The 22,951-nt window shown below is 72.3% G+C and overlaps 5 protein-coding genes across 8 annotated transcripts; all 5 read left to right on the top strand.

Annotated features, from left to right (window-relative positions):
* The first annotated feature begins 34 nt into the window (after window positions 1-34).
* On the top strand, window positions 35-3,075 carry LOC142037727 (fibroblast growth factor 11-like). The gene is made up of 5 exons (XM_075042229.1): window positions 35-424; window positions 646-756; window positions 1,333-1,436; window positions 2,060-2,258; window positions 2,541-3,075. The coding sequence occupies exons 1-5, from the start codon at window positions 232-234 to the stop codon at window positions 2,609-2,611; spliced, it is 678 nt and encodes a 225-aa protein (XP_074898330.1). The 5' UTR covers window positions 35-231; the 3' UTR covers window positions 2,612-3,075.
* Window positions 3,076-3,231: 156 nt separating this feature from the next.
* On the top strand, window positions 3,232-8,107 carry CHRNB1 (cholinergic receptor nicotinic beta 1 subunit). 4 transcript variants are annotated; one of them, XM_075042226.1, is made up of 10 exons: window positions 3,400-3,501; window positions 3,776-3,936; window positions 4,405-4,449; window positions 4,719-4,828; window positions 5,324-5,432; window positions 5,636-5,780; window positions 6,002-6,184; window positions 6,716-6,939; window positions 7,117-7,370; window positions 7,861-8,107. In XM_075042226.1, the coding sequence occupies exons 1-10, from the start codon at window positions 3,438-3,440 to the stop codon at window positions 7,928-7,930; spliced, it is 1,365 nt and encodes a 454-aa protein (XP_074898327.1). In that variant the 5' UTR covers window positions 3,400-3,437; the 3' UTR covers window positions 7,931-8,107. The 4 variants fall into 4 exon arrangements, with proteins under 4 accessions (XP_074898326.1, XP_074898329.1, XP_074898328.1 ...); XM_075042225.1 differs by lacking the exon at window positions 3,776-3,936 and having other exon boundaries at window positions 3,232-3,501; XM_075042227.1 differs by lacking the exon at window positions 4,405-4,449 and having other exon boundaries at window positions 3,399-3,501.
* Window positions 8,108-8,275: 168 nt separating this feature from the next.
* Window positions 8,276-10,186, top strand: LOC142037676 (thialysine N-epsilon-acetyltransferase-like). Its single transcript, XM_075042157.1, has 5 exons — window positions 8,276-8,338; window positions 8,437-8,488; window positions 9,174-9,275; window positions 9,361-9,401; window positions 9,709-10,186. The coding sequence occupies exons 1-5, from the start codon at window positions 8,276-8,278 to the stop codon at window positions 9,922-9,924; spliced, it is 474 nt and encodes a 157-aa protein (XP_074898258.1). The 3' UTR covers window positions 9,925-10,186.
* SENP3 (SUMO specific peptidase 3) lies at window positions 10,186-14,957 on the top strand. The gene is made up of 11 exons (XM_075041984.1): window positions 10,186-10,331; window positions 10,654-11,269; window positions 11,683-11,874; window positions 11,974-12,085; window positions 12,433-12,580; window positions 12,681-12,728; window positions 12,850-12,927; window positions 13,414-13,551; window positions 14,037-14,120; window positions 14,224-14,274; window positions 14,685-14,957. Exons 2-11 carry the CDS (start codon window positions 10,666-10,668, stop codon window positions 14,793-14,795), a joined length of 1,566 nt encoding a protein of 521 aa, XP_074898085.1. The 5' UTR covers window positions 10,186-10,331; window positions 10,654-10,665; the 3' UTR covers window positions 14,796-14,957.
* A 550-nt stretch (window positions 14,958-15,507) lies between these two features.
* EIF4A1 (eukaryotic translation initiation factor 4A1) lies at window positions 15,508-21,717 on the top strand. Its single transcript, XM_075042231.1, has 11 exons — window positions 15,508-15,602; window positions 16,155-16,203; window positions 16,612-16,744; window positions 17,409-17,548; window positions 18,424-18,592; window positions 19,416-19,525; window positions 20,176-20,319; window positions 20,666-20,803; window positions 20,901-20,990; window positions 21,074-21,153; window positions 21,396-21,717. The coding sequence occupies exons 1-11, from the start codon at window positions 15,580-15,582 to the stop codon at window positions 21,538-21,540; spliced, it is 1,221 nt and encodes a 406-aa protein (XP_074898332.1). The 5' UTR covers window positions 15,508-15,579; the 3' UTR covers window positions 21,541-21,717.
* The last annotated feature ends 1,234 nt before the right edge of the window (window positions 21,718-22,951 follow it).

Genomic DNA, 22,951 nt, shown 5'->3' on the forward strand with positions numbered 1-22,951 from the left:
CCCGCGAGACCCGGGGGTCCGGGCACCCCCACCCCCACCCTCATCCTCCTGCCATCGGCCCCGGGGGGGGGCGCGGGGGGGCCCCGGAGCTGCGCGGGGGGGGGGCGTCGTGGGAGGGGGGGAAAGAGACCCCCGGCTGCCGCGCGTGACGCCCCCCCACCCCCCCGCCCAGTGCGACCCTCGCGCGAGACCCCCCTCGCCCCCCCCGTGTGACCCCCCCCGCCCCCGGCCATGGCGGCCCTGGCCAGTTCCCTGATCCGGCAGCGGCGGGGCGGGCGCGAAGTGCCCCCCGCCCGCCCCCCCGGCCCCCCCCGCCCCCCCGGCGGCCCCGGCCCCCCCTCCCTCTGCCAACAGCAGCTCCGCGGCCTCGTCGCCAAAGTCCGGGGCTGCGGCCGGCGCCGGCGCCCCCGGGAGAAGCCCCCCGGTGAGGGGGGGGTCCGGGGGGGGGGGAGGAAGGGGTCCGGGGGGTGTCCTGGGGGGGTTGGGGGGCGTCCTGGGGGGGAGGGAGGGGGGATGCGGGGGCCCATCCCGGGGGGCTGGGGAGGGGAGAAGGGGGGGATGCCGGGGGGGGATGGGGGGCGCCGCGGGGGGATGGGGAGCGGGGTGGGGGGTCCCTGACCCACCCCTCCTTCTCCCCCCCCCCAGAGCCGCAGCTGCGGGGGGCGGTGGCGAAGCTTCGCTGCGGCCACGGGCACTATCTGCACATGGGGCCCGACGGGCGGCTGGACGGCACGTGGGAGGAGGCGGGGCCCGGCAGTGAGCGGGGGCGGGGCCTGAGGGGGTGGGGTCGGAGGGGCGGGGTGGAGGGGGGCGGGGGAAGGGGAGGCAAGGCGGGTGGGGGGCTGCAGGGAGGGGTCTTGGGGGTTTCCAGGGTGTTACTGGGAGGGTGCTGGGGGGGGTGCTGGGGCCACTGGGGAGCACTAGGGAGGTGCTGGGGGGCACTGGGCGAGCACTGGGGGGTACTGGGAGGCACTGTGAAGGCAGCGAGGGATGCTGGGGGGGCACTGGGAGGGCGCTGGGGGGCACTGGGAAGCTCTGCGGGGTGCTGGGGAAGGTACCGGGGGGCATTGGGAAGGGAGTGGGCCAGCACTGGGGGGCACTGGGAGGCACTGTGAAGGCAGTGGGGGATGCTGGTGGGGCACTGGGAAGCTCTGCAGGGTACTGGGGGGCACTGGGGGGCACTGGGAGGGGAGAGGTTGAGCCTTGGGGTTACTGGGAGGCACTGTGAAGACAGCGAGGGAGGCTGGGGGACACCGGGAGGGCGCTGGGGGGCCGGGCGGACCCCGGTGTCCGGGCGTGTCAGCCCCCCCCCCTTCCCACCCGCCCCCCCAGCACTGTTCAACCTGATCCCGGTGGGGCTGCGGGTCGTCGCCATCCAGGGGGCCCGGGCCGGGCGCTACGTGGCCATGAACGGCGCCGGCCTCGTCTACGCCTCCGTGAGTGCCCGACACACGGAACCCCCCCGGGACCCACAGACCCCCCCAGGGACCCCCCCTGGGACCCACAGACCCCCCCAGGGATCCACAGACCCCCCACAGACTCCCCCTGGGATGCACAGACCCCCCCAGGAACCCCTAGGGACCCCCACTCCCCCCCAGGGACGCACAGACCCCCCCAGGGAACCCCAGACCCCCCCACACCCCCCCAGGGACCCACAGACCCCCCCCCGGGACGCACAGACCCCCCCTGGGACGCACAGACCTCCCCAGGGATCCACAGACCCCCCACAGACCCCCCCTGGGACACACAGACACCCCCAGGGACCCCTAGACACCCCCCCGGGACGCACAGACCCCCCCCAGGGACCCCCAGAACCCCCCCCGGGACCCCCAGACCCCCCTGGGACGCACAGACCCCCCCCGGGACCCCCAGAACCCCCCCGGGACCCCCAGACTGCCCAGACACCCACAGCCCCCCCCCGGGACCCCCAGACCCCCCCAACGCCGCCGGCGCCCGAGCCCCGCAGCCAACCGCCCCCATCCCGCGGGGACCCCCTGTGTGTCCTCACGCCTCCCCCCGCCACCGCCACGAGGGTGGTCGTCCGCGCGTGCCCCCCCAGGTGCACTTCACGGCGGAGTGCCGGTTCAAGGAGTGCGTCTTCGAGAACTACCACGTGCTCTACGCCTCCGCCCTGTACCGCCAGCGCCGCTCCGGCCGCGCCTGGTACCTGGGCCTGGACCGCCACGGCCGCCCCATGGCCGGCCACCGCGTCCGCAAGGACAAGGCCGCCGCGCACTTCCTGCCCCAGCTGCTGGAGGGTGAGGGGGGCTGGGGGGGTCCCGGGGTGAGGGGGGGGGTCCGACGCAGCGGGACGGGACGCCTGGCGCTGCCGGGGGTCCCTCGCACGGCGGGGGGGGGGGGGCCTTGCACGAGGGCTGCCGTGGATGGGGGGGCCCCTGGCGTGAGGGGGGTCTCCTCGTGTGAGGGGGGGTCCCCTCACACGAGGGGGGGCGTCTCCTTGCACGAGGGGGGCTCTCCTTGCATGACGGGGGGTCTCCTCGCACGAGGGTCTCACGCGACACCCCCCCCCCCCCCCCCAGTGGCGCTGTACCGGGAGCCGTCCCTGCACGAGGTGGAGGAGCCGCCGGGGGCCCCCCCCGAAGCCACGTAGCTTTGGGGGGGGGAGACACCCCCCCCAACGACCCCGACCTGTGACCTCTGGCCCTGACATGTGACCTCCGACCTGTGACCTCCGTGCCCCTCTCGGCCCCCCCTGCACTGACACCCCGGGGGGGGCCCCCCTCCCCCCACCAGGCACGTGGGGGCACGAGCCCCCCCCATGCGCCTCACGACCCCCCCCAGCCCCCGCCCCCACCCCTCGGTCGGCCCCGCCCCCTCGGCTGGCCCCGCCCCTCCCGCGGCCTTTTCTACGACCCCGACACTGTGCGAGCCCCGCCCCCTCCTCCGCGCGCACCGAGAGCAATAAGGCCCCGCCCCCTCTCGCGGGCCACGCCCCACGTCCCCGCATGATTGACAGTCGTCCCCCCCCTCGCGGCCGTAGCCCCGCCCCCGCGGGCCGGGCCCCGCCCCCTCAATAAACCACCCGTTTGTACCAGAGCGGTGTCGGCGGGGGGGGGCAGTTTTGGGGGTTCGGGGGGGCAGTTATGGGGGTTCGGGGGGCAGTTGTGGGGCTGGCGGGGGCAGTTTTGGGGGTTCGGGGGGGGCAGTTATGGGCCGGGGGGGCGGTTTTGGGGCTGGGGGGGCAGTTGTGGGCCCGGGGGGGCAGTTTTGGGGCTGGGGGGGGTGATGGGGCAGTTCGGGGGTGTAACCGGAGGCGGAGGGGGGTGGGCGGTGCCAAGAGACTCTATATTGGGGAGGGGGGGTGTCCCAGCCCCGCCCCTCCCCCACATCCGGAGCAGGTGGCGGCGCCCCTCCCCCCCCCAGCTGTTGTCGTCCCCCCCCCCCCACCCCCCCCACCCGGGCCGGGACTCCCGGCAATGGCGCCCCACGGAGCCCCCCCCGCCGCCCTCCTCCTCCTCTGCGCCCTCCACATCGCCCTCGGTACGGCCGGGACCCCCGGGGGGACACCCCCCCCTCCCCGGGTGACCCCCCCCTCGGACCCTCCCCCCAGAACCCCCCACGGGTGACACCCCCCCCATCCCCGGCCCCCCCCCAGCGTGTGACACCCCCGCACCCGGACTCCCCCCCCCCCAGACCCCCGGGACCCCCCCCCGGGTGATCCCGGTCCCCCCCCCCGATCTCCTGGGTGTTCCGGGACCCCCCCCCGCGTTTTTGGGCGCCGTCGCCGGTGGGTGACGGTGGGCGCTGACCACAGCGGCGGCGGGGCCGCCCCCCCCGGCGCCCCCCCCCCCCGATGAGCGGCTGCTGCGGGGGCTGCTCGCCCGGTACCGGCCCGGGGTGCGACCGGCGGCGCCGGGACCCGGCGGCCGCGTCCTGGTGCGGGTGGGGCTGGAGCTGGCCCAGCTCGTCAGCCTGGTACGGGGGGGGGCACCGGGGGGGCGGGGGTCTCACGGGGGGGGGTCCCCGGGAAGGGCATGGGGGGGGTGGGCGCCATGGGGGGGAACCGGGGGGGGCACCCGGGGGGCGTCCCATGGCGGGGGGGGGCACCGGGGGGGGGGGCACGGTGGATGGAGACGTCCTGGGGGGGGCTGGGGGGGCTCATCAGGGACACCCGAGGTGGGGTTGGGGGGGGGAATGCTGGGAGGGGTCCGGGGGGGGCTACGGGGCACGGGGAGGGGGGCACGAGGGTGCTGGGGTTGCGGGGGGGGGGTCCTGTGGTGGGACATGGGGGGTGCGGGGGGGGTCTTATGGGGGTCCCGGCGGGGTAACAGGGGGGTCCTGGGGGGTCCCGGCGGGGCTGGGGGTCCCAAGGGGACGTGAGGAGGTACGGGGGGGGGGTCCCCGTGTGAGGGGTCCCCCATGTCCCCTCTGTGCCCCCCCCAGGATGAGAAGCACGAGGAGCTGACCACCAAGGTCTACCTCGACCTGGTACGGGGGGGGGGGTCCCAGGAGGGGGGGGGCCGGGGGGGCTTAGGGGTCCCAGGGAGGGGCTGGGGGAGGGTATGGAGGGGGCTGGGGGGGTCGTGAGGGGGGTCTTGTGGTTCACAAGGGGGTCCCGGGGGGGTCCCGGGGGGCGGGGGGGGGTCATGGAGTCCCCAAGGGGGTTGGGGGGCTCTAGGGGTGGGCAGGGGCATTGGGGGGTGCTGGGAAGGACCCGGGGGGGTCCCCACTCACCTCCCTTCCCCCCCCCTTCCCAGAGCTGGCGGGACCCCCGGCTGCAGTGGGACCCCCGCGCTCACGGGGGGGTGGGGGTGCTGCGGGTGCCGGCCGAGCACCTCTGGCTGCCCGACGTGGGGCTGGAGAACAAGTCAGCGGGGGGGGGCCGGGGGGGCTGGGGGTCCCTGGGGGGTTCTGGAGCCTCGGGGGGGCAGTGGGGAGGGTCCTGGGGGGAGGGGGGGCTTTGGGGAGATCGGGGGGGGGGGTCCCTGCAGGGTCCTGCAGCCTTGGGGGGCGGCTGGGGGGAGTGGGGAGGGTCCGGGGGGGGGGGCTTTGGGGGAGATCCAATGTTGGGGGGGGGGTGTCCCTGGAGGGTCCTGGGGCTTGGGGGCAGGAGGGGGGGTCTGGAGGGGGGAATCTGGGGAGGGGGAAGGTTTGAGGGAGTCTGGGGGGATTCGGGGGGGGTGGGAGCTTGGAGGGGGGGCACCTGGGGGGGATTGAGGGGTGGATCGGGGCAGGAGAAGAAGGTTCTGGGGGGTCGGGGAGGGGTCGGGGGTCTCAGGGGGTACTGGGGGGGTTGGGGGGTACAGGGGGGGCTTTGGGGGTGCCGAGGCCTCGCGTCCGTGTCCTCGTCCCCCCCCCCCAGCAACGACGGGGAGTTCGGGGTGTCCCTGGGGGTCCGGGCCGTCATCACCCCCGACGGCTCCGTGCGCTGGCGGCCCCCGGCGCTGTACCGCAGCCGCTGCCCCATCCGGGTGAGGGGGGCCGGGGGGGGCCGGGGGGGGCCTACGGGGCTGGGGGGGGCTGAGGGAGTCTGGGAGGATCTGGGGTCTGCAGGGGGAGTGGGGGAGCAGGGGGGCTTTGGGGGAGCTGGGGGGGGGCTGGGGAGTTTTGGGGGGGCTGGGGGGGGCCTGGGGGGTTTTGGGGTGCCAGTGACACCCCCCCTCCCCCCCCCCAGGTCTCGCATTTCCCCTTCGACTGGCAGAACTGCTCCCTCGTCTTCCGCTCAGGCTCCTACGGCCCCGAGGAGCTGGGGCTGCGCCTGGCGGGGGGGGACACCCCGGGCGGGGGGGCCCAGGCCGCGCTGCCCGCCGACTTCCAGGGTGAGCACGGGGGGGTCCTCGCACGAGGACGAGGGGGTGCGCGGGGTCTTTGCACGAGGGCGGGGGGTCACACGGGGTCTTTGCACAAGGGCGGGGGGTCACACGGGGTCTTCGCACGAGGGCGGAGGGTCACACGGGGTCTTTGCACGAGGACGGGGGGTCACACAGGGCTTTGCACGGGGCGCTCGGCACGAGTCCTCGTGCAAGGCGGTGCCGCGCAGAGAACGGTCAGTGGGAGCTGTGCCACCGCTCCGGCCGCCACCACGCCGGCCCCTCGCACGAGGACGTCACCTTCTACCTGGTGATCCGCCGGAAGCCACTCTTCTACATCGTGAACGTCCTCGTGCCCTGCGTGCTCATCACGCTGCTGGCCGTCGTCGTCTTCTACCTGCCCCCCGACGCTGGTGCGGCGCACGGGGAATCGGTGTTCGCAGGGGGGAGGTGGGGCTTGCGCGGGGCATTTGCACGGGGACACCTGTGGCGTTTGCACAAGGGATTCGCACAGAGGGGTGCACAGGGTTAGCTGGGGCTTTTGCACGGGGGTTTACACGGGCTTTACACAAGGGATTTGCACCGAGGGGTTGCACGGGGCTGGTCCGTGGGCATTTGCACAAGGGCTTTGCACAGGGATACCTGTGACATTTCCACAACGATTCTGCACGGGGAGGGTCGCGTGGGGATACCTGGGGTGTTTGCACAGGGAGGTTGCACGAGGGATTTGCACAGGGAGTTGCATGGGGTCGGCTGGGGCGTTTGCACGAGGGTTTCGCACGGGTGTGTTGCACGAGGGGTGCGTTAGGGGCACCCCCGTTGGTGCGGGGCTCGTCCGGGGGGGGGTGCTCGCAGCAGGGGACGTTCCAGGGCTTTGCACGGGGATACCCGTGGCTCTCGCACGAGGCGGGCCCTCGCACGAGGAGGCTGGGCTGCCGGCACAGGTGAGAAGATGACGCTGTCGCTGTTCGCGCTGCTGACGCTGACGGTGTTCCTGCTGCTGCTGGCGGACAAGGTGCCGGCCACCTCGCTGGCCGTGCCGCTCATCGGGCGCTACCTGACCGGGACCCTCGTGCTGCTCACGCTCTGCGTCATCCTCAGCGTCGGCGTCCTCAACCTGCACCACCGCTCCCCCGCCACCCACACCATGCCCCCCTGGGCCCGCAGGGTGAGTGGGACCCCCCCCACACACCATCACCCCACACCCAGACCCACGGCTCCCCGTGACGGCTGCCTGGACCCCGGGGTGCCCCCCAAGACGTCTGGGGGTCCCCCCCCGACCCCTGGGTCCACCAGGGGTGGGGGGGGGCACCTGCCCCCCCTCACCCCCCCGCTCCCCCCCCAGCTCCTCCTGCAGCGCCTGCCCCCCCTCCTGGGGCTGCGGTGCCCCCCGGCCGAGTCCCCCCCGGACCCCCCCGCCCCCCGGGGGCACCCCCCCGCGCCGGGGACGAGTATTTCCTGCGGCGGCCGCTGCCCGGTGCCCCCCCCGTGCCCCCCCTGCTCCTGCCGGGCCCCCCCCCGCCCCCTGAGCTGCGAGCGGCGGCGGCCGCCGTCGGCTTCATCGCCCGGCACCTGCGGGAGCAGCAGCAGCACCAGGAGGTGAGACCCCCCCCCCCAACCCCCCCGTGCTGGGGTGCTGGGCCAGCCTCCTGCCACCCCCGTGGGCCCCGTGCAACCCCCCGTGCAAACCCAACAGCCCCCGTGCCACCCCCAGGGTCCCCGTGCAAGCCTTGTGCCAACCCAACGGTCCCCATGTGACCCCCGTGCAAGCCCCGTGCAAGCCCCGTGGTCCCCGTGCAAGCCTCGTGCAAGCCCCGTGCCAGCCGCACAGTCCCCGCGTGACCCCTACGTGAGCCTCGTGCCGGCCCCACGGTCCCCGTGCAAACCCCGCGGTCCCCGCGCAAGCTTTTGCGCAGCCCTCGTGCGAGCCCCGCGACCCTCGTGCGAGCCCCGACGGCCCCACACGAGCCCCCGGCCCCCGTTTGAGCCCCGGCAGCCTCCTACGACCCCCGTCCCGGCTCCCCCCCCCAACCCCCCACAATCCTCGTGCGAGCCCTCGCACGAGCGTTTGCACGGGGGCCACCCACAGCTGCAGGAGGAGTGGCACGTCGTGGCGCTGGCCGTGGACAGGCTTTTCCTTTGGGCTTTCCTGGTGCTGACAGGCGGCTGCGCCCTCGGCACCGGCCTGGACGCCGCCCTGCACCGGCCCCCCCCGCACCCCTTCCCCTGAGACCCCCCCCGGATGCCCGGGATCATCGTCGTCCCCCCGAAACAGAGAGTCCCCGGCGGCCGTGGGCCTCAAAACGTGTCAATAAAAGGGAAAAGATTCAACAAAACTTGTATTATGTGTCAGGGGGGGCATCTGGACACCTGGGTCCCCTCTGGGGGGGGACAAGGGGGGGGGCAGGCGCCTGGGTCCCCCATCCCGGTGCACGCTGGGAAGAGAGACCTTTGCCCAGCAGAGGCGAAGGGGGGGAGACATGGCATCGGTGCGTGGGGGGGCCATGGAATACCGGATCCGTCCCTGTGCTGCCTCCGACTGCCCCCAGCTCCTGGGGATGATCCGGGTACGGGGGGGGGGGCCAGGGGAGACACCCCCCCCCCCCCAAGGGGACACCCAGGGAGTTTGGGTCTGGCACAGCCCAACCCCCCCTCGCCCCCCCAGGCTCTGGCCGAGTTCGAGGAGATGCCGGAGCAAGTGGCCATCGGGGTGCCGGGTGAGCGTGACCTCTGTCCCCCCCCATGACCTTTGCCCCCTCCCTGTGACCCCACTGACCCCTGGGAGACACCCCCCCCCGTGACCCCCAGAGCTCGTGGCCGGCGGCTTCTCGGGGACCCCGCTGTACCGGTGTCTGGTGGCTGAAGGTCCCGGTGAGAGATCGGGGGGACCCCCCCTGACCCCAACACCTCCCCAAATCCTACTCTGAGCCCCCCCCGAGACCCCCCAAATCACCTCTGGGATTCTGAGACCTCCCCAAGACCCCCAAATCCCTCCCAGACACCCCTCAGACTCCTAGAACCCCCAAATCCCCCCCAACCCCCCCCCCCGACCTCCTTGGGACGCCAAACCCCTCAAGACACCCCCCCCCAAATTCCCCCAGGGCTCCCCAAGCCCTCCTGGACCACCAGATACCCCCAGGACCCCCCCCCCAAATCCTCACTGGGACCCCAATACACCCCCATGGCCCCCCTAAATCCTTCCCAGATCCTTCCTGGGATCCCAAGACCCCCCAACCCCCCCCCCAAACCCTGATACCACCCAAATCCCCCCTGCCCCCCCCCAAATCCCTCCCAGACCCCTCCTGAGACCCCAAAGACCCCCCCCCAAATCCCCTCTGGATCCCTCCAGTGCCCTCCCAGGCACCCCATAACCCCCCCGGCCCCCCCTGACGCCCGGCTCAGGGGGGGTCCTGCTGGGGTACGGCCTCTTCTTCGTCACGCACAGCACCCGCTGGGGGCCCAGCCTCTACCTGGAGGACCTGTACGTCGCCCCCCCCCACCGCGGTAGGGACCCTGGCGTCCGGGTGACCCCCCCCTCCCCCTGGGGTGGGGACACCCCGATTTATGGTGTGTGTGTGTGTCCCCAAAGGGAAAGGCATCGGGTCCCGGCTGCTGAGTAAAATTGCGGAGGTAAAAATCTCCCCAGGCGTCGGGGGGGGGGACACGACAAGGACCCCAGGCATTTGGGGGGGGACCCCAGTGTTTGCGGGGGGGACACCCAGGGGCCCATGAAGGACCCGAGGCGAGGCGGGGGACGGGACACCCCAGGCATTTGGGGGGACACCCGGCATTCTGGGGGGGTCCAGGAGGGTCCCAAGGGGGGGAACCCCTTATTTGGGGGGGGACCCCCAGCATCCTGGGGGGGCCCCAGGTTGGGGGGGCCCCCAGCATTCCGGGGGAGGTGGGGGGACACCCAGACGTGCGGGCCCCCCCGCAGGCGGGGGTGGAGGCCGGCTGCCGCCGGCTGCGGCTGTCGGTGCTGGACTGGAACGAGTCGGCCCGCCGTTTCTACGGGGCGCGGGGGGGGCAGGAGGAGACCCTCGGCGGGTGGGACGGCGGCGGCCCCCGCTGCTTCGTCTTCCGCGGGGAGGCCCTCACCGCCCTGGCCGGGCCCCCCCCCGGTGTCGGCCCGGCCCGGCCCGAAGGACCCTGACGTCCCGGGGGGGAGAAGGACGGACAGACGGCCGTGCGGCACCCCCGCCGCCATCGAATAAAGCCCGGACCGCACCGGCTGTCACGTGGTCCGCGCCACCTCGGGGGGGATGTATCCCATGCTCCCCCGCGCCGGGGAAGGGGGGGTGTATCCCATGATCCCGCGCGATCCCGGGGTGGGAGGGGCCCTGCGCTTCCGTCTCCGCGGCGACCGCGCGGCGGCCAGGCGCGGGGCGGAGCTTCCGGCGGGGGGCGGGGCCTCGTCGGGACGGAGGCGCGTCCCCTCGGCGGCTCCGCCCCCGTCCCCGCCCCGCCGCGGCGCCCGGTGATGACGCCATCGGGCGGCGCCGGTGGCTGTGGGGAGGCGGCGGTGGAGGGAGCCCGAGAGAGGCCGCCGCGCTCCCGGGGGTGAGCGGGGACCCGACCCCCCCCCCCCGGGACCCCCCCACCCCCTCCCCGGCACCGGGGGGGCCTCGATGGGGGCTGCGAGGGGGAGGCCGGCACCGGGAGGGGGGCTCGGGGGGGAATAACGGGGGCCCGAGGCCGGGGAACGGGGCCTTGGGGGGGGACGACGGGGCTTCGGGGGGCTCGGGGGGGGGCAGCGGGGGCACCTGGAGGCCGGAACGGGGCGCCTGGGGGGGTGTAGCGAGGATTCGGGGGGAGGGGGGGTGCCGGGGGGTAACGGGGCGCCGGGGCCCCCCCGGCCCCGCCCTGTCGTCCCCCCCTCCAGGCGCTCGGAGCCATGAAGGAGGCGCTGGCGGCCCGTCAGCTGTGGGGGGGGGGGCCGGGGGGGCCGCGGGAGGGACCCCCCCGCCGCGATCCCCCGTGGGGGGGGCCGGCGCAGCCCCCGTCCCCGTCCCCCGCCGCCGCCCGCCGCCCCCCCCCCCCGCCCTGGGGCCCCGCGGCCGGTTCGGATGAGGAGGAGGAGGAGGAGGAAGAGGAAGGGGGCCCCGGGGGGGGTCGGCGCTGGGCCCCCCCGAAGTGGGGCCCCCCCCGGGGCACCGCCCTGGCCCCCCCCCGGCGGCGGGCCCCCCCCCGGCGCCGGCTGCGGGCGCTGCGGGCCCTGCGGATGCTGCTCTACGCCAAGGGGGGGGCCTGGGCCTTCCCCTGGAAGCGGGGGGCCCGGCGGAGGGGGGGGCCCCGCCGCAGGCCCCCCCCCTCGCTCTCCCCCGATGAGGAGGAGCGGGGGGGCCCCCCGGCCCCGCCCCCCCCTCCTGAGGTGCTGCCCCCTCCCCGCCTCCCGCCCCCCCCCCTTGCTGCCCCCCCCTTCGGGGAGATGGAGCTTGGGGGGGACCCCGGGCTCGGGGGACTCCTGGGGGCCCCCCCGGGGCTCAGCGGGGATGCAGGTGAGTGGGGGGACGGGGGGGGAGCCTGAATGCATGGGGGGCGGATTGCTTGGGGCAGGGAGGGGGGGGATCCTGGTCCCCACGTCACCCCGGGGTGGGGGGGAGCCGTATCTCTGGGGATGAGCTTGCATGGGCGGGGGGGGTGGGGCAAATCCTCTTGGGGGGGGCACATTGGGGGTGGGTCCTGTCTCCCTGGGGCAGGTGTCACATCCAGGGGGCCCCAGATCCCCGGCGGGGGGGGATGGCCCGTTGCGTGGGGTTAAGTTCACGGGGCCCCCCTGGACCCTTTTGGAGGGGGAGGGCGGTTCTGCCCTGCCGGGGTTGGGGCACGCAGGGTCCCCGATTTTGGGGGGGGGCTCCATTTTGGGGCTCCCTCTGAACCCCTTTGTGCCACCCCCCCCTCCCTCCCCCAGGACCCCTCCCCAACGGTTTTGGGGCAGGGGCCCCCCCCAGTCCCCCCAGCAGCGCCGAAGCCGCCATCCTCATCAGTAACGTCTGCAGCGTGGCGGGAGGGGCCGAGGGGGGCCCCCGGCCCGACCCCCCCATTCCCCGGGGGGGGGCCCAAGCCAGCCCCTTGCGTGAGGAGCACGTCACCTGCGTCCAGAGTGAGTTGGGGCAGGGTGGGCCGGGGGGGGTGGGGAGTGTATTGGGGTATGGCCATCAGTAGGGAACAGAGTGAACCCCCCCCGCTCCCCCACTGGCAGGCATCCTGGACGAGTTCCTGCAGGCCTACGGCAGCCTCATACCCGTCAGCGCCGACGAGGTGGTGGAGAAGCTGGAGGACATTTTCCAGCAGGAATTCAGCACCCCCCAAAGGTGGGGAGGGGGGGCCGGGGGGGCATTTTGGGGAGGGGCTGGGCTGCACGTCTGGGTGCCCGGGGGGGGATGGGGCTGATGAGTGGACGTGGGGGTGGGGATGCCTGGGTGTGTCCCCCCCCCCCTTGCGAGTTTGTGCAGGTGGGTTTGGGGGGGTCCTGGGCGGGGGGTTGGGGGCACCAAACACCTGGGTCCCCCCCATGTCCCCCGCAGGAGGGGGGCTCAGGGTTGGTGGTGGTGGTGGGAATTCGGGACCCCAGGGGGGGCGGTTCAGGGTTTGGGGGGGGGGGTTGGGGTTTGGGGGGTTTCCGGGCGCTGGGGCCCCCCCCGCTGAGGCTGCCGCGCAGGCGGGGCTCGGTGCAGCAGCTGATGCAGTCGTACCAGCGGCTCCCCGGGAACGCGCTGCTCCGGGGCTTCCGCGTCAGCTACAAGCGGCACGTCCTGACCATGGACGACCTCCAGACGCTCTACGGCCCCAACTGGCTCAACGACCAGGTGGGGGGGGTGGGGGGGTGGGGAGGGGAGGGGGCGGGGGGGGCAGGTGAGGCCGAGCCCCCCCCAACCCCCCGTTCTGCTCCGTCCCCCCCCCTCCCAGGTGATGAACATGTACGGGGACCTGGTGATGGACGCGGTGCCCGATAAGGTGGGAGGGGTCACAGAGCCCCACCCCCCCGCGGGGGGGGTGTCACGTGGCCCCGCCCACCCCCCATGGGGTTTTGCGGGGGGGTCTCGGACCCACCCCTGCCTCCCCTCCCCCCCCCCAGGTTCACTTCTTCAACAGCTTCTTCTACGACAAACTGCGGACACGTGGCTACGAGGGGGTGCAGCGCTGGACCAAGAATGTGAGGGCGGGGCCCCGAGGGGCGGGGCTTAACAGGGCGGGGTCAAGAACGGGGGGCGGGGCCTTGGGGTGGGTGGGGCCGCGGGGGGGCATGGCACTGCTGGGCAGGTCAGAGGGATGGGGAGGGTAAAGGGGGAGGGGGTGTGGCTTCTAGGGGGTGTGGCTTCTGAGGGGACTGCCTTCTGAGAGGGTGGAGCCCCAGGGACCAATGATATAAAGGGGGGGGGCCTGAGGTAGGGGTGGGGCTACAGAATGGCTGGAGACAGCAGGGGGAGGTGATCCTTTGTGGGCGGAGCCTGTGCGGCTGGGGGCGTGGTCCGGGCTGCGTTCCTCGTGGGAGGGGCGGGGCGCATCAGGAGGGGGCATGGCCTAGACTGCTGTGGGCGGGGCCAGCCCCCCTACCAGGGCTGTGCAGCTCCTCTCAGGGAGCTGGGGGTGGGGCGGGGGGCGTGCCCTGTGCTGACCCCACCCCACACCCCGCCCGCAGGTGGACATTTTCGGGAAGGAGCTGCTGCTGATCCCCATCCACCTGGAGGTGCACTGGTCCCTGGTGGCTGTCGACGTCGCCCGCCGCCGCATCACCTACTTCGACTCCCAGCGCACCCTTAACCGCCGCTGCCCCAAGGTGGGCGGGGCCGCGGGGGGGGCGGGGCCAGCCCCTGGGAATGCCGGTGGGGAGGAGTGGGAGGGGCTGGTGTGGGCGGGGCCTGGGACAGAGGGGGCGGGGCCAAGGGAGAAGGTGAGGAGCCGGGCATAGAGGGGGTGGGGGGTGGAGCTTAGCCTGGGGGCGGGGCCTTGGCTGGGGGCGGAGCTTCCCTCGCTTGGGGGTGCAGCCGGGCTACGTGCAGGGGTGGGGCATGGTGGTGTGGCCTGGGCCGGGGGTGGAGCTTGGCTCTGCTGGGGGTGGAGCTTCCCTAGGGCTATGGGGCGGAGCCTGTTCCCCGGGGGCGGGGCCTGTTCCCCCTGTGGGCAAGCTTTGATGGGAGCTCTAAGAACCAGCCATGGGGAAGGGGTGGGGGTGTGGCCTGGGTCACTCCAGGGGCGTGGCCTCTCGGGGGAGGTGTGGCCTATCCCAGGCCCCGCCCCACACTGACCCCGCCCCCGCGGCAGCACATCTGCCGGTACCTGCAGGCCGAGGCCGACAAGAAGGAGCGCCCTGACTTCCGGGAGGGCTGGCGGGGGGCCTTCAAGATGGTGAGCCCCTGCCCCACCCCTGGCGGGTCCCCCCGATGTCCGGGTGTCCCCCCCCAATGCCTGGGCCCCTCCTGCGGTCTCATTTTTCTCCCCCCCCCCCCAGAATGTCGCCCGCCAGAACAACGACAGCGACTGTGGGGCCTTCGTGCTGCAGGTGGGGGGGGCGAGGGGGCAGGGTGTGGGACTCCCTGGGGCGAGTGGGGCCTTTTGGGGCGGTTGGGGGGCACTGAGGTGGGGGGGGGGACATGGCAGGGGACGCAGGGACGTTAGGGGGGAACAGGGGGCCACAGGAGCTCTGGGGGGGATCATGGGGGCATATTGGGGAACACAGGGAGGACATGAGCTTGGGGGGTTTCCTGGGGGGGTCGTCAAGGACCACAGGGGGTCACGGGGGGGGGCAGGACCTCCTGCGGGGGAGACTAAGGGATGGGGGGGGGGTCACAAGGTCTCATGGGAGCAGTTGGGGCTGGCTGGCCATCCCCAGAGCTGTGTGGAGCAGGGAGGGGGCTGGGGCAGACCTACCCCCGCCTTGTTTGTGACCAACCCCCATTGCCCCCCCCCCAGTACTGCAAGTTCCTGGCGCTGGGGCGGCCGTTCAGCTTCACGCAGCAGGACATGCCCCAGCTCCGGCGGCTGATGTACAAGGAGCTGTGTCACTGCAAGCTGTCCCTCTGAGGGGGGGGCGCGGGGGGGCGGGGGGGGACCACACACATGGGGGGGGGCACAACCCCCACATACACCCCCCGACTCCCCCCCCCTCCACACTCCCCCCCCCAGCCGGGCCGGGGGGGTTTTGTACGGATGGCACTGGGCCGGGAATAAACGGTGACGTTTGGAGACGGTGTGATGGGGGTATTTGGGGGGGGGGGGCACGGGGAAGGGCGGCGGGAGATGGTTGGGGGGGGCAGTTGGGGGATGGTTGGGGGGGCATTTGGGGATGGGGGGGGCACAGAGCAGACCTGGGGAGGGGAGGGGGATGCGGGTTGGGGGGCTGGGGGGAGGTCAGGGATGGGAGGGGGAGGTTTGGGGGACACGGGGGGGACTTTAGGGGCCTGGGGAGGGCGTCTGGGGTGGGGTGGGGACGCAGAGCGGACGTGGGAGGGATCAGGGCCGGGGGGGGATTTGGGGGACCCGGGGGGGGGGGTGGGGGCGCACACAAAGGGCCCCCCCCAGCCGCGCGCGTCCGCCCACGTGGTGCCGCCGCGCCCCGCCCTTTCCGCCGCCAGGCCCCGCCCCTTTCCCCCCTCTCCTTCGTTCCCTCCCATTGGGCCCCTCCCCGGCCAATGGCGGCGCGGCTCCGTTGGCGCCGGCGGGAGGAGAGCGGGGGGGGGGAGGGGGAGGGAGAGGGGGAGTGGGGGTGTGGCCGCCGGGCGACGCCCAATGGGCGCGCGGCGGGGGCGGGGCCGGGCGCCGGCTATAAGGGCGCGCGCGGGCGGGCGGGGCCCCGAGGCCGCCGAGGATGTCAGCGAGTCAGGAGAGCCGGTGCGGGGGGGGGGGGGAAGCGGGCCGGGGGGGGGCACCGGGCACCGGGAGAGGACGGGGACACCGACACCGGGGGGAGCAGCGGCGGGGGGTCGGGGAAGGCGGGGAGGGCGGGGGTCCCCCGGGCGGCGGCCCACACCCCGGCGTGTCCGTGTCCCGTGTCCCGTCCCCCCCCGGAGCTCCCCGCCCTCCCCCGGTCCCGGTTCCCCCCCCCTCCCTTCCCCCGGTCCCGGTTTTTACCTCCCGTGCACCCCTTCCCCCCCCCCCGCCACCACGTGGGAGGCGCAGCCGCGCGCGCGCGCCCATTGTCCCTCCGGCCGGGCACGCGGCGCTGACGTCACCCGCCGCCCGCCGCCCCCATTGGTTGCGCCGGGTGGGGGGGGTGAAGGAGCGAGCGGAGGAGGGGGGGAGGGACTTCCGGCGTCACCACGTGGAGGAGCGCGCGGACGGGGTGGGGGGGGCGGGTTCGGCTTCCGGGTGAGGGGCGGCGGCGGGCGGAAGTGGGGTGGGGGGCTCAGAGGTCAGGAGTCAACCGAGGTGTTGTCCCGGCAGCCCCCGCGACAGCGGCCCCGAGGGGATGGAGCCGGATGGCGTCATCGAGGTGAGGGGGGAACTGGGAGGTGCTGGGGCCGAACTGGGAGGGACTGGGAGGGCTTAGAGGGAAACTGAGAGGGACTGGGAGGGCTTAGAGCCCAACTGGGACGGGCTGGGAGGGCTTAGAGTGAAACTGGGAGGGCTTAGAGGCAAACTGGGATGAACTGGGAGGGGTTAGTGGGAAAATAGGAGGAACTGGGAGGAGTTAGAGCCAAACTGGGATGGACTGGAGGGGTTAGCGTGGGACTGGGAGGGGCTAGAGCCAAACTGAGGTGAAGTGGGCTGTTCAGGGCAGGGGGGTGGGACAGTGGCTGGGCAGGACTGGGAGCAACTGGGAGATCCTGGAGGGCGGGGGCTGTTCTGGGCCACTGGGTGGTCACTGGGAGCACTGGGTGACACCCCCCCGCCCCCACAGAGCAACTGGCACGAGGTGGTCGACAGCTTCGACGAGATGAACCTCTCGGAAGCGCTGCTGCGCGGGATCTACGCCTACGGCTTCGAGAAACCCTCCGCCATCCAGCAGCGCGCCATCCTGCCCTGCATCAAGGGTACGGCCGCCCCACGGCCGCCCCAGAACTGAGCCGCTCTGACCCATAACTAACACACGGACCCCCAGGCTCTGCCATCCTGCCCTGCATCAAGGGTTCTGCCCCATCTTGCCTCAAGACGGGGCCGTGGGGTCTTGGATCTGCCCCAGGGCCCCCCATAAGTGCTCCATAACCCCCCAGGGTCCTACTGCGCTCCCCGGGACCCCCATACCTGCCCCACAGATCCCCTGTGGTCTTCGGGACCCCTGTAAGTGCCCGATAACCCTGCAGACCCCCAGAAGTGCCCCATAGCTCCCTGGTAGTTGTCCCGCAGTCCCTGGTACCCATATGACTGCCCCACAGTGCTGGGGACATCCTTAAGCACCCCATAGCCCCCCAAAGTGCTCCTGTAGCCTTTGGGACCCCCCCAGAGCTGCCCCTCAGCTCCTCCATGGCCCTAGACATCTCTACAACCCCCCCAACCCACGTATCCCCCCCCAGCTGCCTGTGAGCCCCACAACACACCCCAGCACCCCATATGCCCCCCATCCCTGCCCCACAACCCCCCAGCTTCCTGTGTTGCCCCATATGCACCCCCCAGCTCCTTGTCCCTGACCTATATGCCCCCTAATATCGCCCCACACACCCGCCGTGGACCCCCCTGACCCCCCTGCTCCCCCTCCAGGCTACGACGTCATCGCACAGGCGCAGTCGGGGACGGGGAAGACCGCCACCTTTGCCATCTCCATCCTGCAGCAGATTGAGCTCGATCTCAAAGCCACCCAGGCCCTGGTGCTGGCGCCCACCCGGGAGCTCGCCCAGCAGGTAATCCCCCTGCAGACCAGTACAAACCAATGCAGACCAGTACAAACCACTACAGACCAGTAGAAACCAATGCAGACCAGTAGAAAGCACTACAGATGAGCATAGACCAGTCTGGAGCAGCCCCCGCCGCCTGGGCAGGGCGGTGCCGCCCATGGTGCCGGTCCCGAATCCGGTGGGGGCAGAGTGGCCGCTCCCAGTTCATCCCAGTACGACCCAGTGGCCGCTGCTGGTTCATGCCTGGGGCACAGGGGCTGCGGTGGGGAGGGCCCGTGGGGCAGATATAGGGGGGTCTATAGGAAGGCTGTGGGGCAGCTGTGGGGACCCATGGGGGGGCTGTGAGGTCCTAGAGGAGCTCTGGGGTGCCTATAGGGCCTATGGGTGTGTTTGTAGGGTGCCCTGGGGGGTCCTTAAAGCATCTATAGGGTCCTTGGGGTATCTAGATTGTGGGGGTGTCTAGGGGGGGGTCTCTGAGGGATCTTCGGGGCATCTATAGGGTGCTAGAGTTATCTATGGGGTGCCTATAGAGTGTGCTGGGGTGGCTGCAGGGCCACGGGGTGAGTCCCTGGGGCATCTATAGGGTCTCTGGGGTGCTTGGGGCAGCTTGGCATTAACTGTAGGAGATCTATAGGGGGTTCTGGGGTGTCTGGGGCAGCTTTGGGGTGTCGGGGGGGTCCCAGGGGGGATCTGGGTGGGTCTTTGGGGCATCTATGGGTCTCTGAGGGACCTATAGGGTGATGTCTGGGGAGTCCCTGGTAGTTCGTGGGGTGTCCGTAGGATCTGGGGGGTGTTTGTGGGTTCGTGGGAGGGTCGTGGAGCGGGGGGAAGGTTTCCCGCTGATGACCTCACACCCTGCAATGATGTCACGGGCCGTCTAGATCCAGAAGGTGGTGATGGCACTGGGCGATTACATGGGGGCCTCCTGCCACGCCTGCATCGGCGGCACCAACGTTCGTGCCGAGGTGCAGAAGCTGCAGCTGGAAGCGCCGCACATCATCGTCGGCACGCCGGGCCGCGTCTTTGACATGCTCAACCGCCGCTACCTCTGTGAGCTCCCGGGCCCCAAAACCTCCCCGAGCGGCCCCAGACTCCCGCAAATTGCCCCAAGTGGCCCCAAATCTCTCTCCAAACGGCCCTCGAGTGTCCCCTCCTTGGCCCCAGACGTCCCCCAGCAGCCCCAAACAGACCCAAATGTCCCTAAACCTCCCCTCAGTCATCTCCCCTTGGACCAAAATGTCCCCAAATCTCCCCTCAATCATCTCCACTTGGCCCTAAATGTCCCCAAACGTCCCCAAATCTCTCTCCAAACAGCCCCTGCTGCCCTCCTGCCTCCCCATTGTCCCCAAGTGACCCCGGATGTTGCCGGAGCCGCCTCGTGTGTCCCTCCAGCATCACCGCATGGCCCCGTGGGACCCCAAAATGTCCCCCTTGTGCCCCCCTGGTGTCCCCAAATGCCTCCTTAGTGTCCCCATGGCACCCCAAATTCCCCCCCTGCCGCCCCGAGTGCCCCACACATCCCTGAGTCCCCCCTACAGGGACCCTCACGTGTCTCCCCACACCAGACCCCCCCCCCCCATCATGTCTCGTTCCCCCACCACCACACTGTAGTGTCCCCGGGGGGGCTCTGTGTCCCCACGGGGGGTCCTTGTGTCCCTGGGAGGGGTCAGTGCCCCCCCGGCCACCCGCTGATGACCTCGTGCGTGTCACCTGACCCTGCGGGGGGGGCCCGGCCCTGCGTCCTGCTTGGCCGGTGCCACCAACCCCACGGGGGCTGATCATGGTGCCAGGGCTGAGGGTGGCCCCGGGGGGGGATCCAGGACCCCCCTGCCCCTTCCAGGAAACCCCCTGACCCCCCCCCTCCCCCCCCCAGCCCCCAAGTTCATCAAGATGTTCGTGCTGGACGAGGCTGACGAGATGCTGAGTCGGGGCTTCAAGGACCAAATTTACGACATTTTCCAGAAGCTGAGCGGGAACACGCAGGTGGGGGGGACACGGGGGGCCCGGGGTGGGGGGGGGGTGGCGGGTGCCCCATGGCCCTGCCCCCCCTCGTGGGAGGGGGCCACGCTCCCCTTCCCCCCCCCCACAGGCCGGCCCCCTCCCGTCTCCCCAGGCTGAGCCACGGGCTGGCTTGGGGGGGCTCTGGTGTGCTGGGGCAGGGGGGGATTTGGGGGTCCCACAGAGGGTTTGGAGCAGGTTTATGGAGTCTCGTGAAGGATTTGGGGGGGGTGGTTATGGGGGAGGGGGGTCTCAAGACAGGCTGGGGGGGTTATGGGGGCATCAGGGGGTGTTTATGGCAGGGGTGGGGGTGGGGGTTGGGTCCCAATATTGGGGGAGCGCTTAGCATGTGGGGGGTCTGTCAGCCCCCCCCCCCCCGCCTTTATAGTGCCCCACTCCAGTTTGGTGCTGCTGTGGCGGTGCCTGTCTGGGGGGTCCTGGGGAGCGTTTTGGGGGTCCCGGGGGGGGGGGATTGAGGGTCCCAGGGGGTGTTGGGGGGACCCAGAGACTTGTTGGGGATCCCAGTGTTCATCGTGGGTCCCAGGAGGGTTTGTTGGGGGTCCCAGTGGGTCCTCGGGGGGGGTTCCAGGGGTCCGTGCCCCTCCGCCCCCCCCGGTCTGACCCCCGCCCCCCAGGTGGTGCTGCTGTCGGCCACGATGCCGCTGGACGTGCTGGAGGTGACCAAGAAGTTCATGCGGGAGCCGATCCGCATCCTGGTAAAGAAGGAGGAGCTGACGCTGGAGGGGATCCGCCAGTTCTACATCAACGTGGAGCGGGAGGTGAGGGGGGGGACGCCGGGGGACACACACACCCCGGGGGGACAGTTCTCTCAACCCAGCATGGTCCATGGATTTGTGGGGCGCCCTGTGGCCCCCCCGCAGTGATCCCATGCCAGAGCGATCCCACACCCCCCTGAAACCATGGGCCACCCCTGGGATGTGGGGCCGGTCCCTGAGCGGGGGGGACACGTGTCTCCTTTGCCCCCCCCGCCCCCGAATGGGGCGGGGGGGCAGCTGTGGGGCAGTTTGTGGCCGTGTGGGGCGGGTAGGGCAGTTGTGAGGTGCTGTGGGGCAGAGGCATGCTCGTGGAGCAGTGTGGGTCAGTCCGTGGGTCTGCCCCCCCCAGGAGTGGAAGCTGGACACGCTGTGCGACCTGTACGAGACGCTGACCATCACGCAGGCCGTCATCTTCATCAACACCCGCCGCAAGGTGGACTGGCTGACGGAGAAGATGCACGCCCGCGACTTCACCGTCTCCGCCATGGTGGGGGCGTGGGGCGGGGCAGGGCGGGGCCAGACACGTGGGTGTCATCCCCCTCCTCCCCCAACGCCCCTCTCTCTGCCCCACTCCTCCCCCCCAGCACGGCGACATGGACCAGAAGGAACGCGACGTCATCATGAGGGAATTCCGCTCCGGCTCCAGCCGCGTCCTCATCACCACCGACCTGCTGGTGAGGGGCGGGTGGGGGGAGGGCGCCCCTCCCCCACCCCGGACCCTGCCCCTCCCCCACCCCTGACCCCTCCCCCCCTCCAGGCGCGCGGGATTGACGTCCAGCAAGTGTCGCTCGTCATCAACTACGACCTGCCCACCAACCGTGAGAACTACATCCACCGGTGAGGGGGGGGTCCAAAGGGGACCCAAAAGTTTGGGGGGGGAGGGGCAGTTGTCGGGGGGGGGCAATTTGGGAGTTTGGGGGCAACCCACGTGTCAGGGGGGCCCTTCAGTATCTTGGAGGAGGGGACGGGGCACCCCCATCTGAGGGACCCAGGGGTTTGGGGCTGGGGGGGGGGCACGGCACCCCCCTGGTGTGGGGGAGGGGAAGGGATGACCAGATCCCTCCCCTCCCCCCCTCCAGGATCGGGCGGGGCGGGCGGTTCGGGCGCAAGGGCGTAGCCATCAACATGGTGACTGAGGAGGACAAACGGACGCTGCGGGACATCGAGACCTTCTACAACACGGCCATCGAGGAGATGCCGCTCAACGTCGCCGACCTCATCTGAGGGGGGGTGTGGGGGGGCGCACGCCCCTCCCCCACCCACCCCCGGGGGCCCATCCCCCTCCCCCACCCCTTTTCTTTTTCTTGGGGTTGTTTTTTTTGGTGGTTTTTTTTTTTGTTTGGTCTTTTGAATAAACGTCACTTTTTGGGGGTGACAAATCCCACCCCCCCCATGGGGGAACCCGGGTGTCCTGTGGGATTGCCCCTCCCCCATCCGCCCCCCCCCCAAGGGAACCCAGGCGTCCGGGGCTGCCCCCTCCCCCCACCCCCTTTTGTAACGTTTATTTATTGGAATAAAAGCGACTTTGGGAAAAAAAAAATAAATCATGGGTTCTTGTGAGGGAAGAGAGAGAGAGAAAGAGACCCTGGTATGGGGTAGGGGTCCCCCAAGACACCCCCCCCCAACCCCTCCCTGGGGCAGGGAACACACTGGGGGGGGCAGAAGCCCCACCCCCCGACATGCCCTCCATTTTGGGGCAAGATCCGGCATTTCCAAAGTTTCTTTCCAAACGCAACTTTATTGCCACGGCTGGAGGGACGCACCCCCCACCCCCCCCCATCCCTGTGCCGGGGTGTCCCATGTCCCGTGTCTGTCCCCCCCGCCCTCCCCCCGCCGTGGGTCCCCACTCCCGGGTCCCTCAGCCCTGCAGCGCAGCGGCCAGCGCCTCGCGGATGCGTCGGGCGGCGGCGGCCGCCGCCCCGCCCTGCCCTTCCTCCCCATCCCCGTCCCCCTCCTCCCCGTCCCCCAACCCCTCCTCCTCCTCCTCCTCCTCCTCGCCCCCCTCCACCCCCAGGGGCTCCCCAGGGGGAGGGGCGAGCCACCGCGGGGGGCAGGGGTCCCCCCGGGCCTGGCAGACGTTGTGCAGGAGGCAGCAGGCGGCCAGCAGCGTGGGCAGGAAGGCCAGGTCGGTGTCGTTGCGCTTCTGCAGGCAGCGCCAGCGGCCCCGCAGCCGCCCCAGCGCCCCGGCAGCCGCTGCCCGTGCCGCCGCCGCCCCGGCGTTGAAGCGCCGCCGGCCCTGCCGCCGCGAGGCCTCGGCCCCGCCGAAGGGGCGCAGCAGCCAGGGGAGCAGGGGGTCCCCGGGGCGGCCCAGCAGATAAGCGGGGACGGTCACCCCCCCGAGCTGGGCGGGGGGCGCGGGGCAGAGCCCCCCCCGCTGCGCCCGGCGGTAGAGAGCAGAGCCGCGCAGGCCCAGGCCGGGCCGGCTCACCTCGATGTCCCAGAAGCAGCCGCGGGCGTCGACGGCGGCCTGCAGCACGACGGCGTGCCAGCCCCGCCCATCGCTGTAGCTGGCGGCGTCCTCGGGGGGGGCGCGGATGGGGACGCGGAGGCGGGCCAGGACGCCGGCCAGCTGCGGCAGGGCGAAGCCGGCGGCGGCGGCGGGGGGAGCGGCGTAGGCGGGGGCCAGGATGGCCAC

Source organism: Buteo buteo, chromosome 12, assembly GCF_964188355.1.
Source record: "Buteo buteo chromosome 12, bButBut1.hap1.1, whole genome shotgun sequence".
In the NCBI taxonomy this organism is placed as follows: domain Eukaryota; kingdom Metazoa; phylum Chordata; class Aves; order Accipitriformes; family Accipitridae; genus Buteo; species Buteo buteo.

Coding starts and splice junctions, on each gene's coding strand:
- LOC142037727 (XM_075042229.1), top strand. CDS start 232: ATGGCGGCCCTGGCCAGTTCCCTGATCCGGCAGCGGCGGGGCGGGCGC. Junction 425..645: donor CCCCCGGGAGAAGCCCCCCG/GTGAGGGGGGGG, acceptor CCCCCCCCCCAG/AGCCGCAGCTGCGGGGGGCG. Junction 2,259..2,540: donor CCTGCCCCAGCTGCTGGAGG/GTGAGGGGGGCT, acceptor CCCCCCCCCCAG/TGGCGCTGTACCGGGAGCCG.
- CHRNB1 (XM_075042225.1), top strand. CDS start 3,247: ATGGGGCAGTTCGGGGGTGTAACCGGAGGCGGAGGGGGGTGGGCGGTG. Junction 4,450..4,718: donor CCAAGGTCTACCTCGACCTG/GTACGGGGGGGG, acceptor CCCCCTTCCCAG/AGCTGGCGGGACCCCCGGCT. Junction 6,940..7,116: donor TGCCCCCCTGGGCCCGCAGG/GTGAGTGGGACC, acceptor CTCCCCCCCCAG/CTCCTCCTGCAGCGCCTGCC.
- LOC142037676 (XM_075042157.1), top strand. CDS start 8,276: ATGGAATACCGGATCCGTCCCTGTGCTGCCTCCGACTGCCCCCAGCTC. Junction 8,489..9,173: donor AGTGGCCATCGGGGTGCCGG/GTGAGCGTGACC, acceptor CGCCCGGCTCAG/GGGGGGTCCTGCTGGGGTAC. Junction 9,276..9,360: donor CGTCGCCCCCCCCCACCGCG/GTAGGGACCCTG, acceptor GTGTCCCCAAAG/GGAAAGGCATCGGGTCCCGG.
- SENP3 (XM_075041984.1), top strand. CDS start 10,666: ATGAAGGAGGCGCTGGCGGCCCGTCAGCTGTGGGGGGGGGGGCCGGGG. Junction 13,552..14,036: donor TTAACCGCCGCTGCCCCAAG/GTGGGCGGGGCC, acceptor CCCCCGCGGCAG/CACATCTGCCGGTACCTGCA. Junction 14,121..14,223: donor GGCGGGGGGCCTTCAAGATG/GTGAGCCCCTGC, acceptor CCCCCCCCCCAG/AATGTCGCCCGCCAGAACAA.
- EIF4A1 (XM_075042231.1), top strand. CDS start 15,580: ATGTCAGCGAGTCAGGAGAGCCG. Junction 17,549..18,423: donor CCCGGGAGCTCGCCCAGCAG/GTAATCCCCCTG, acceptor CGGGCCGTCTAG/ATCCAGAAGGTGGTGATGGC. Junction 18,593..19,415: donor GCTCAACCGCCGCTACCTCT/GTGAGCTCCCGG, acceptor TCCCCCCCCCAG/CCCCCAAGTTCATCAAGATG.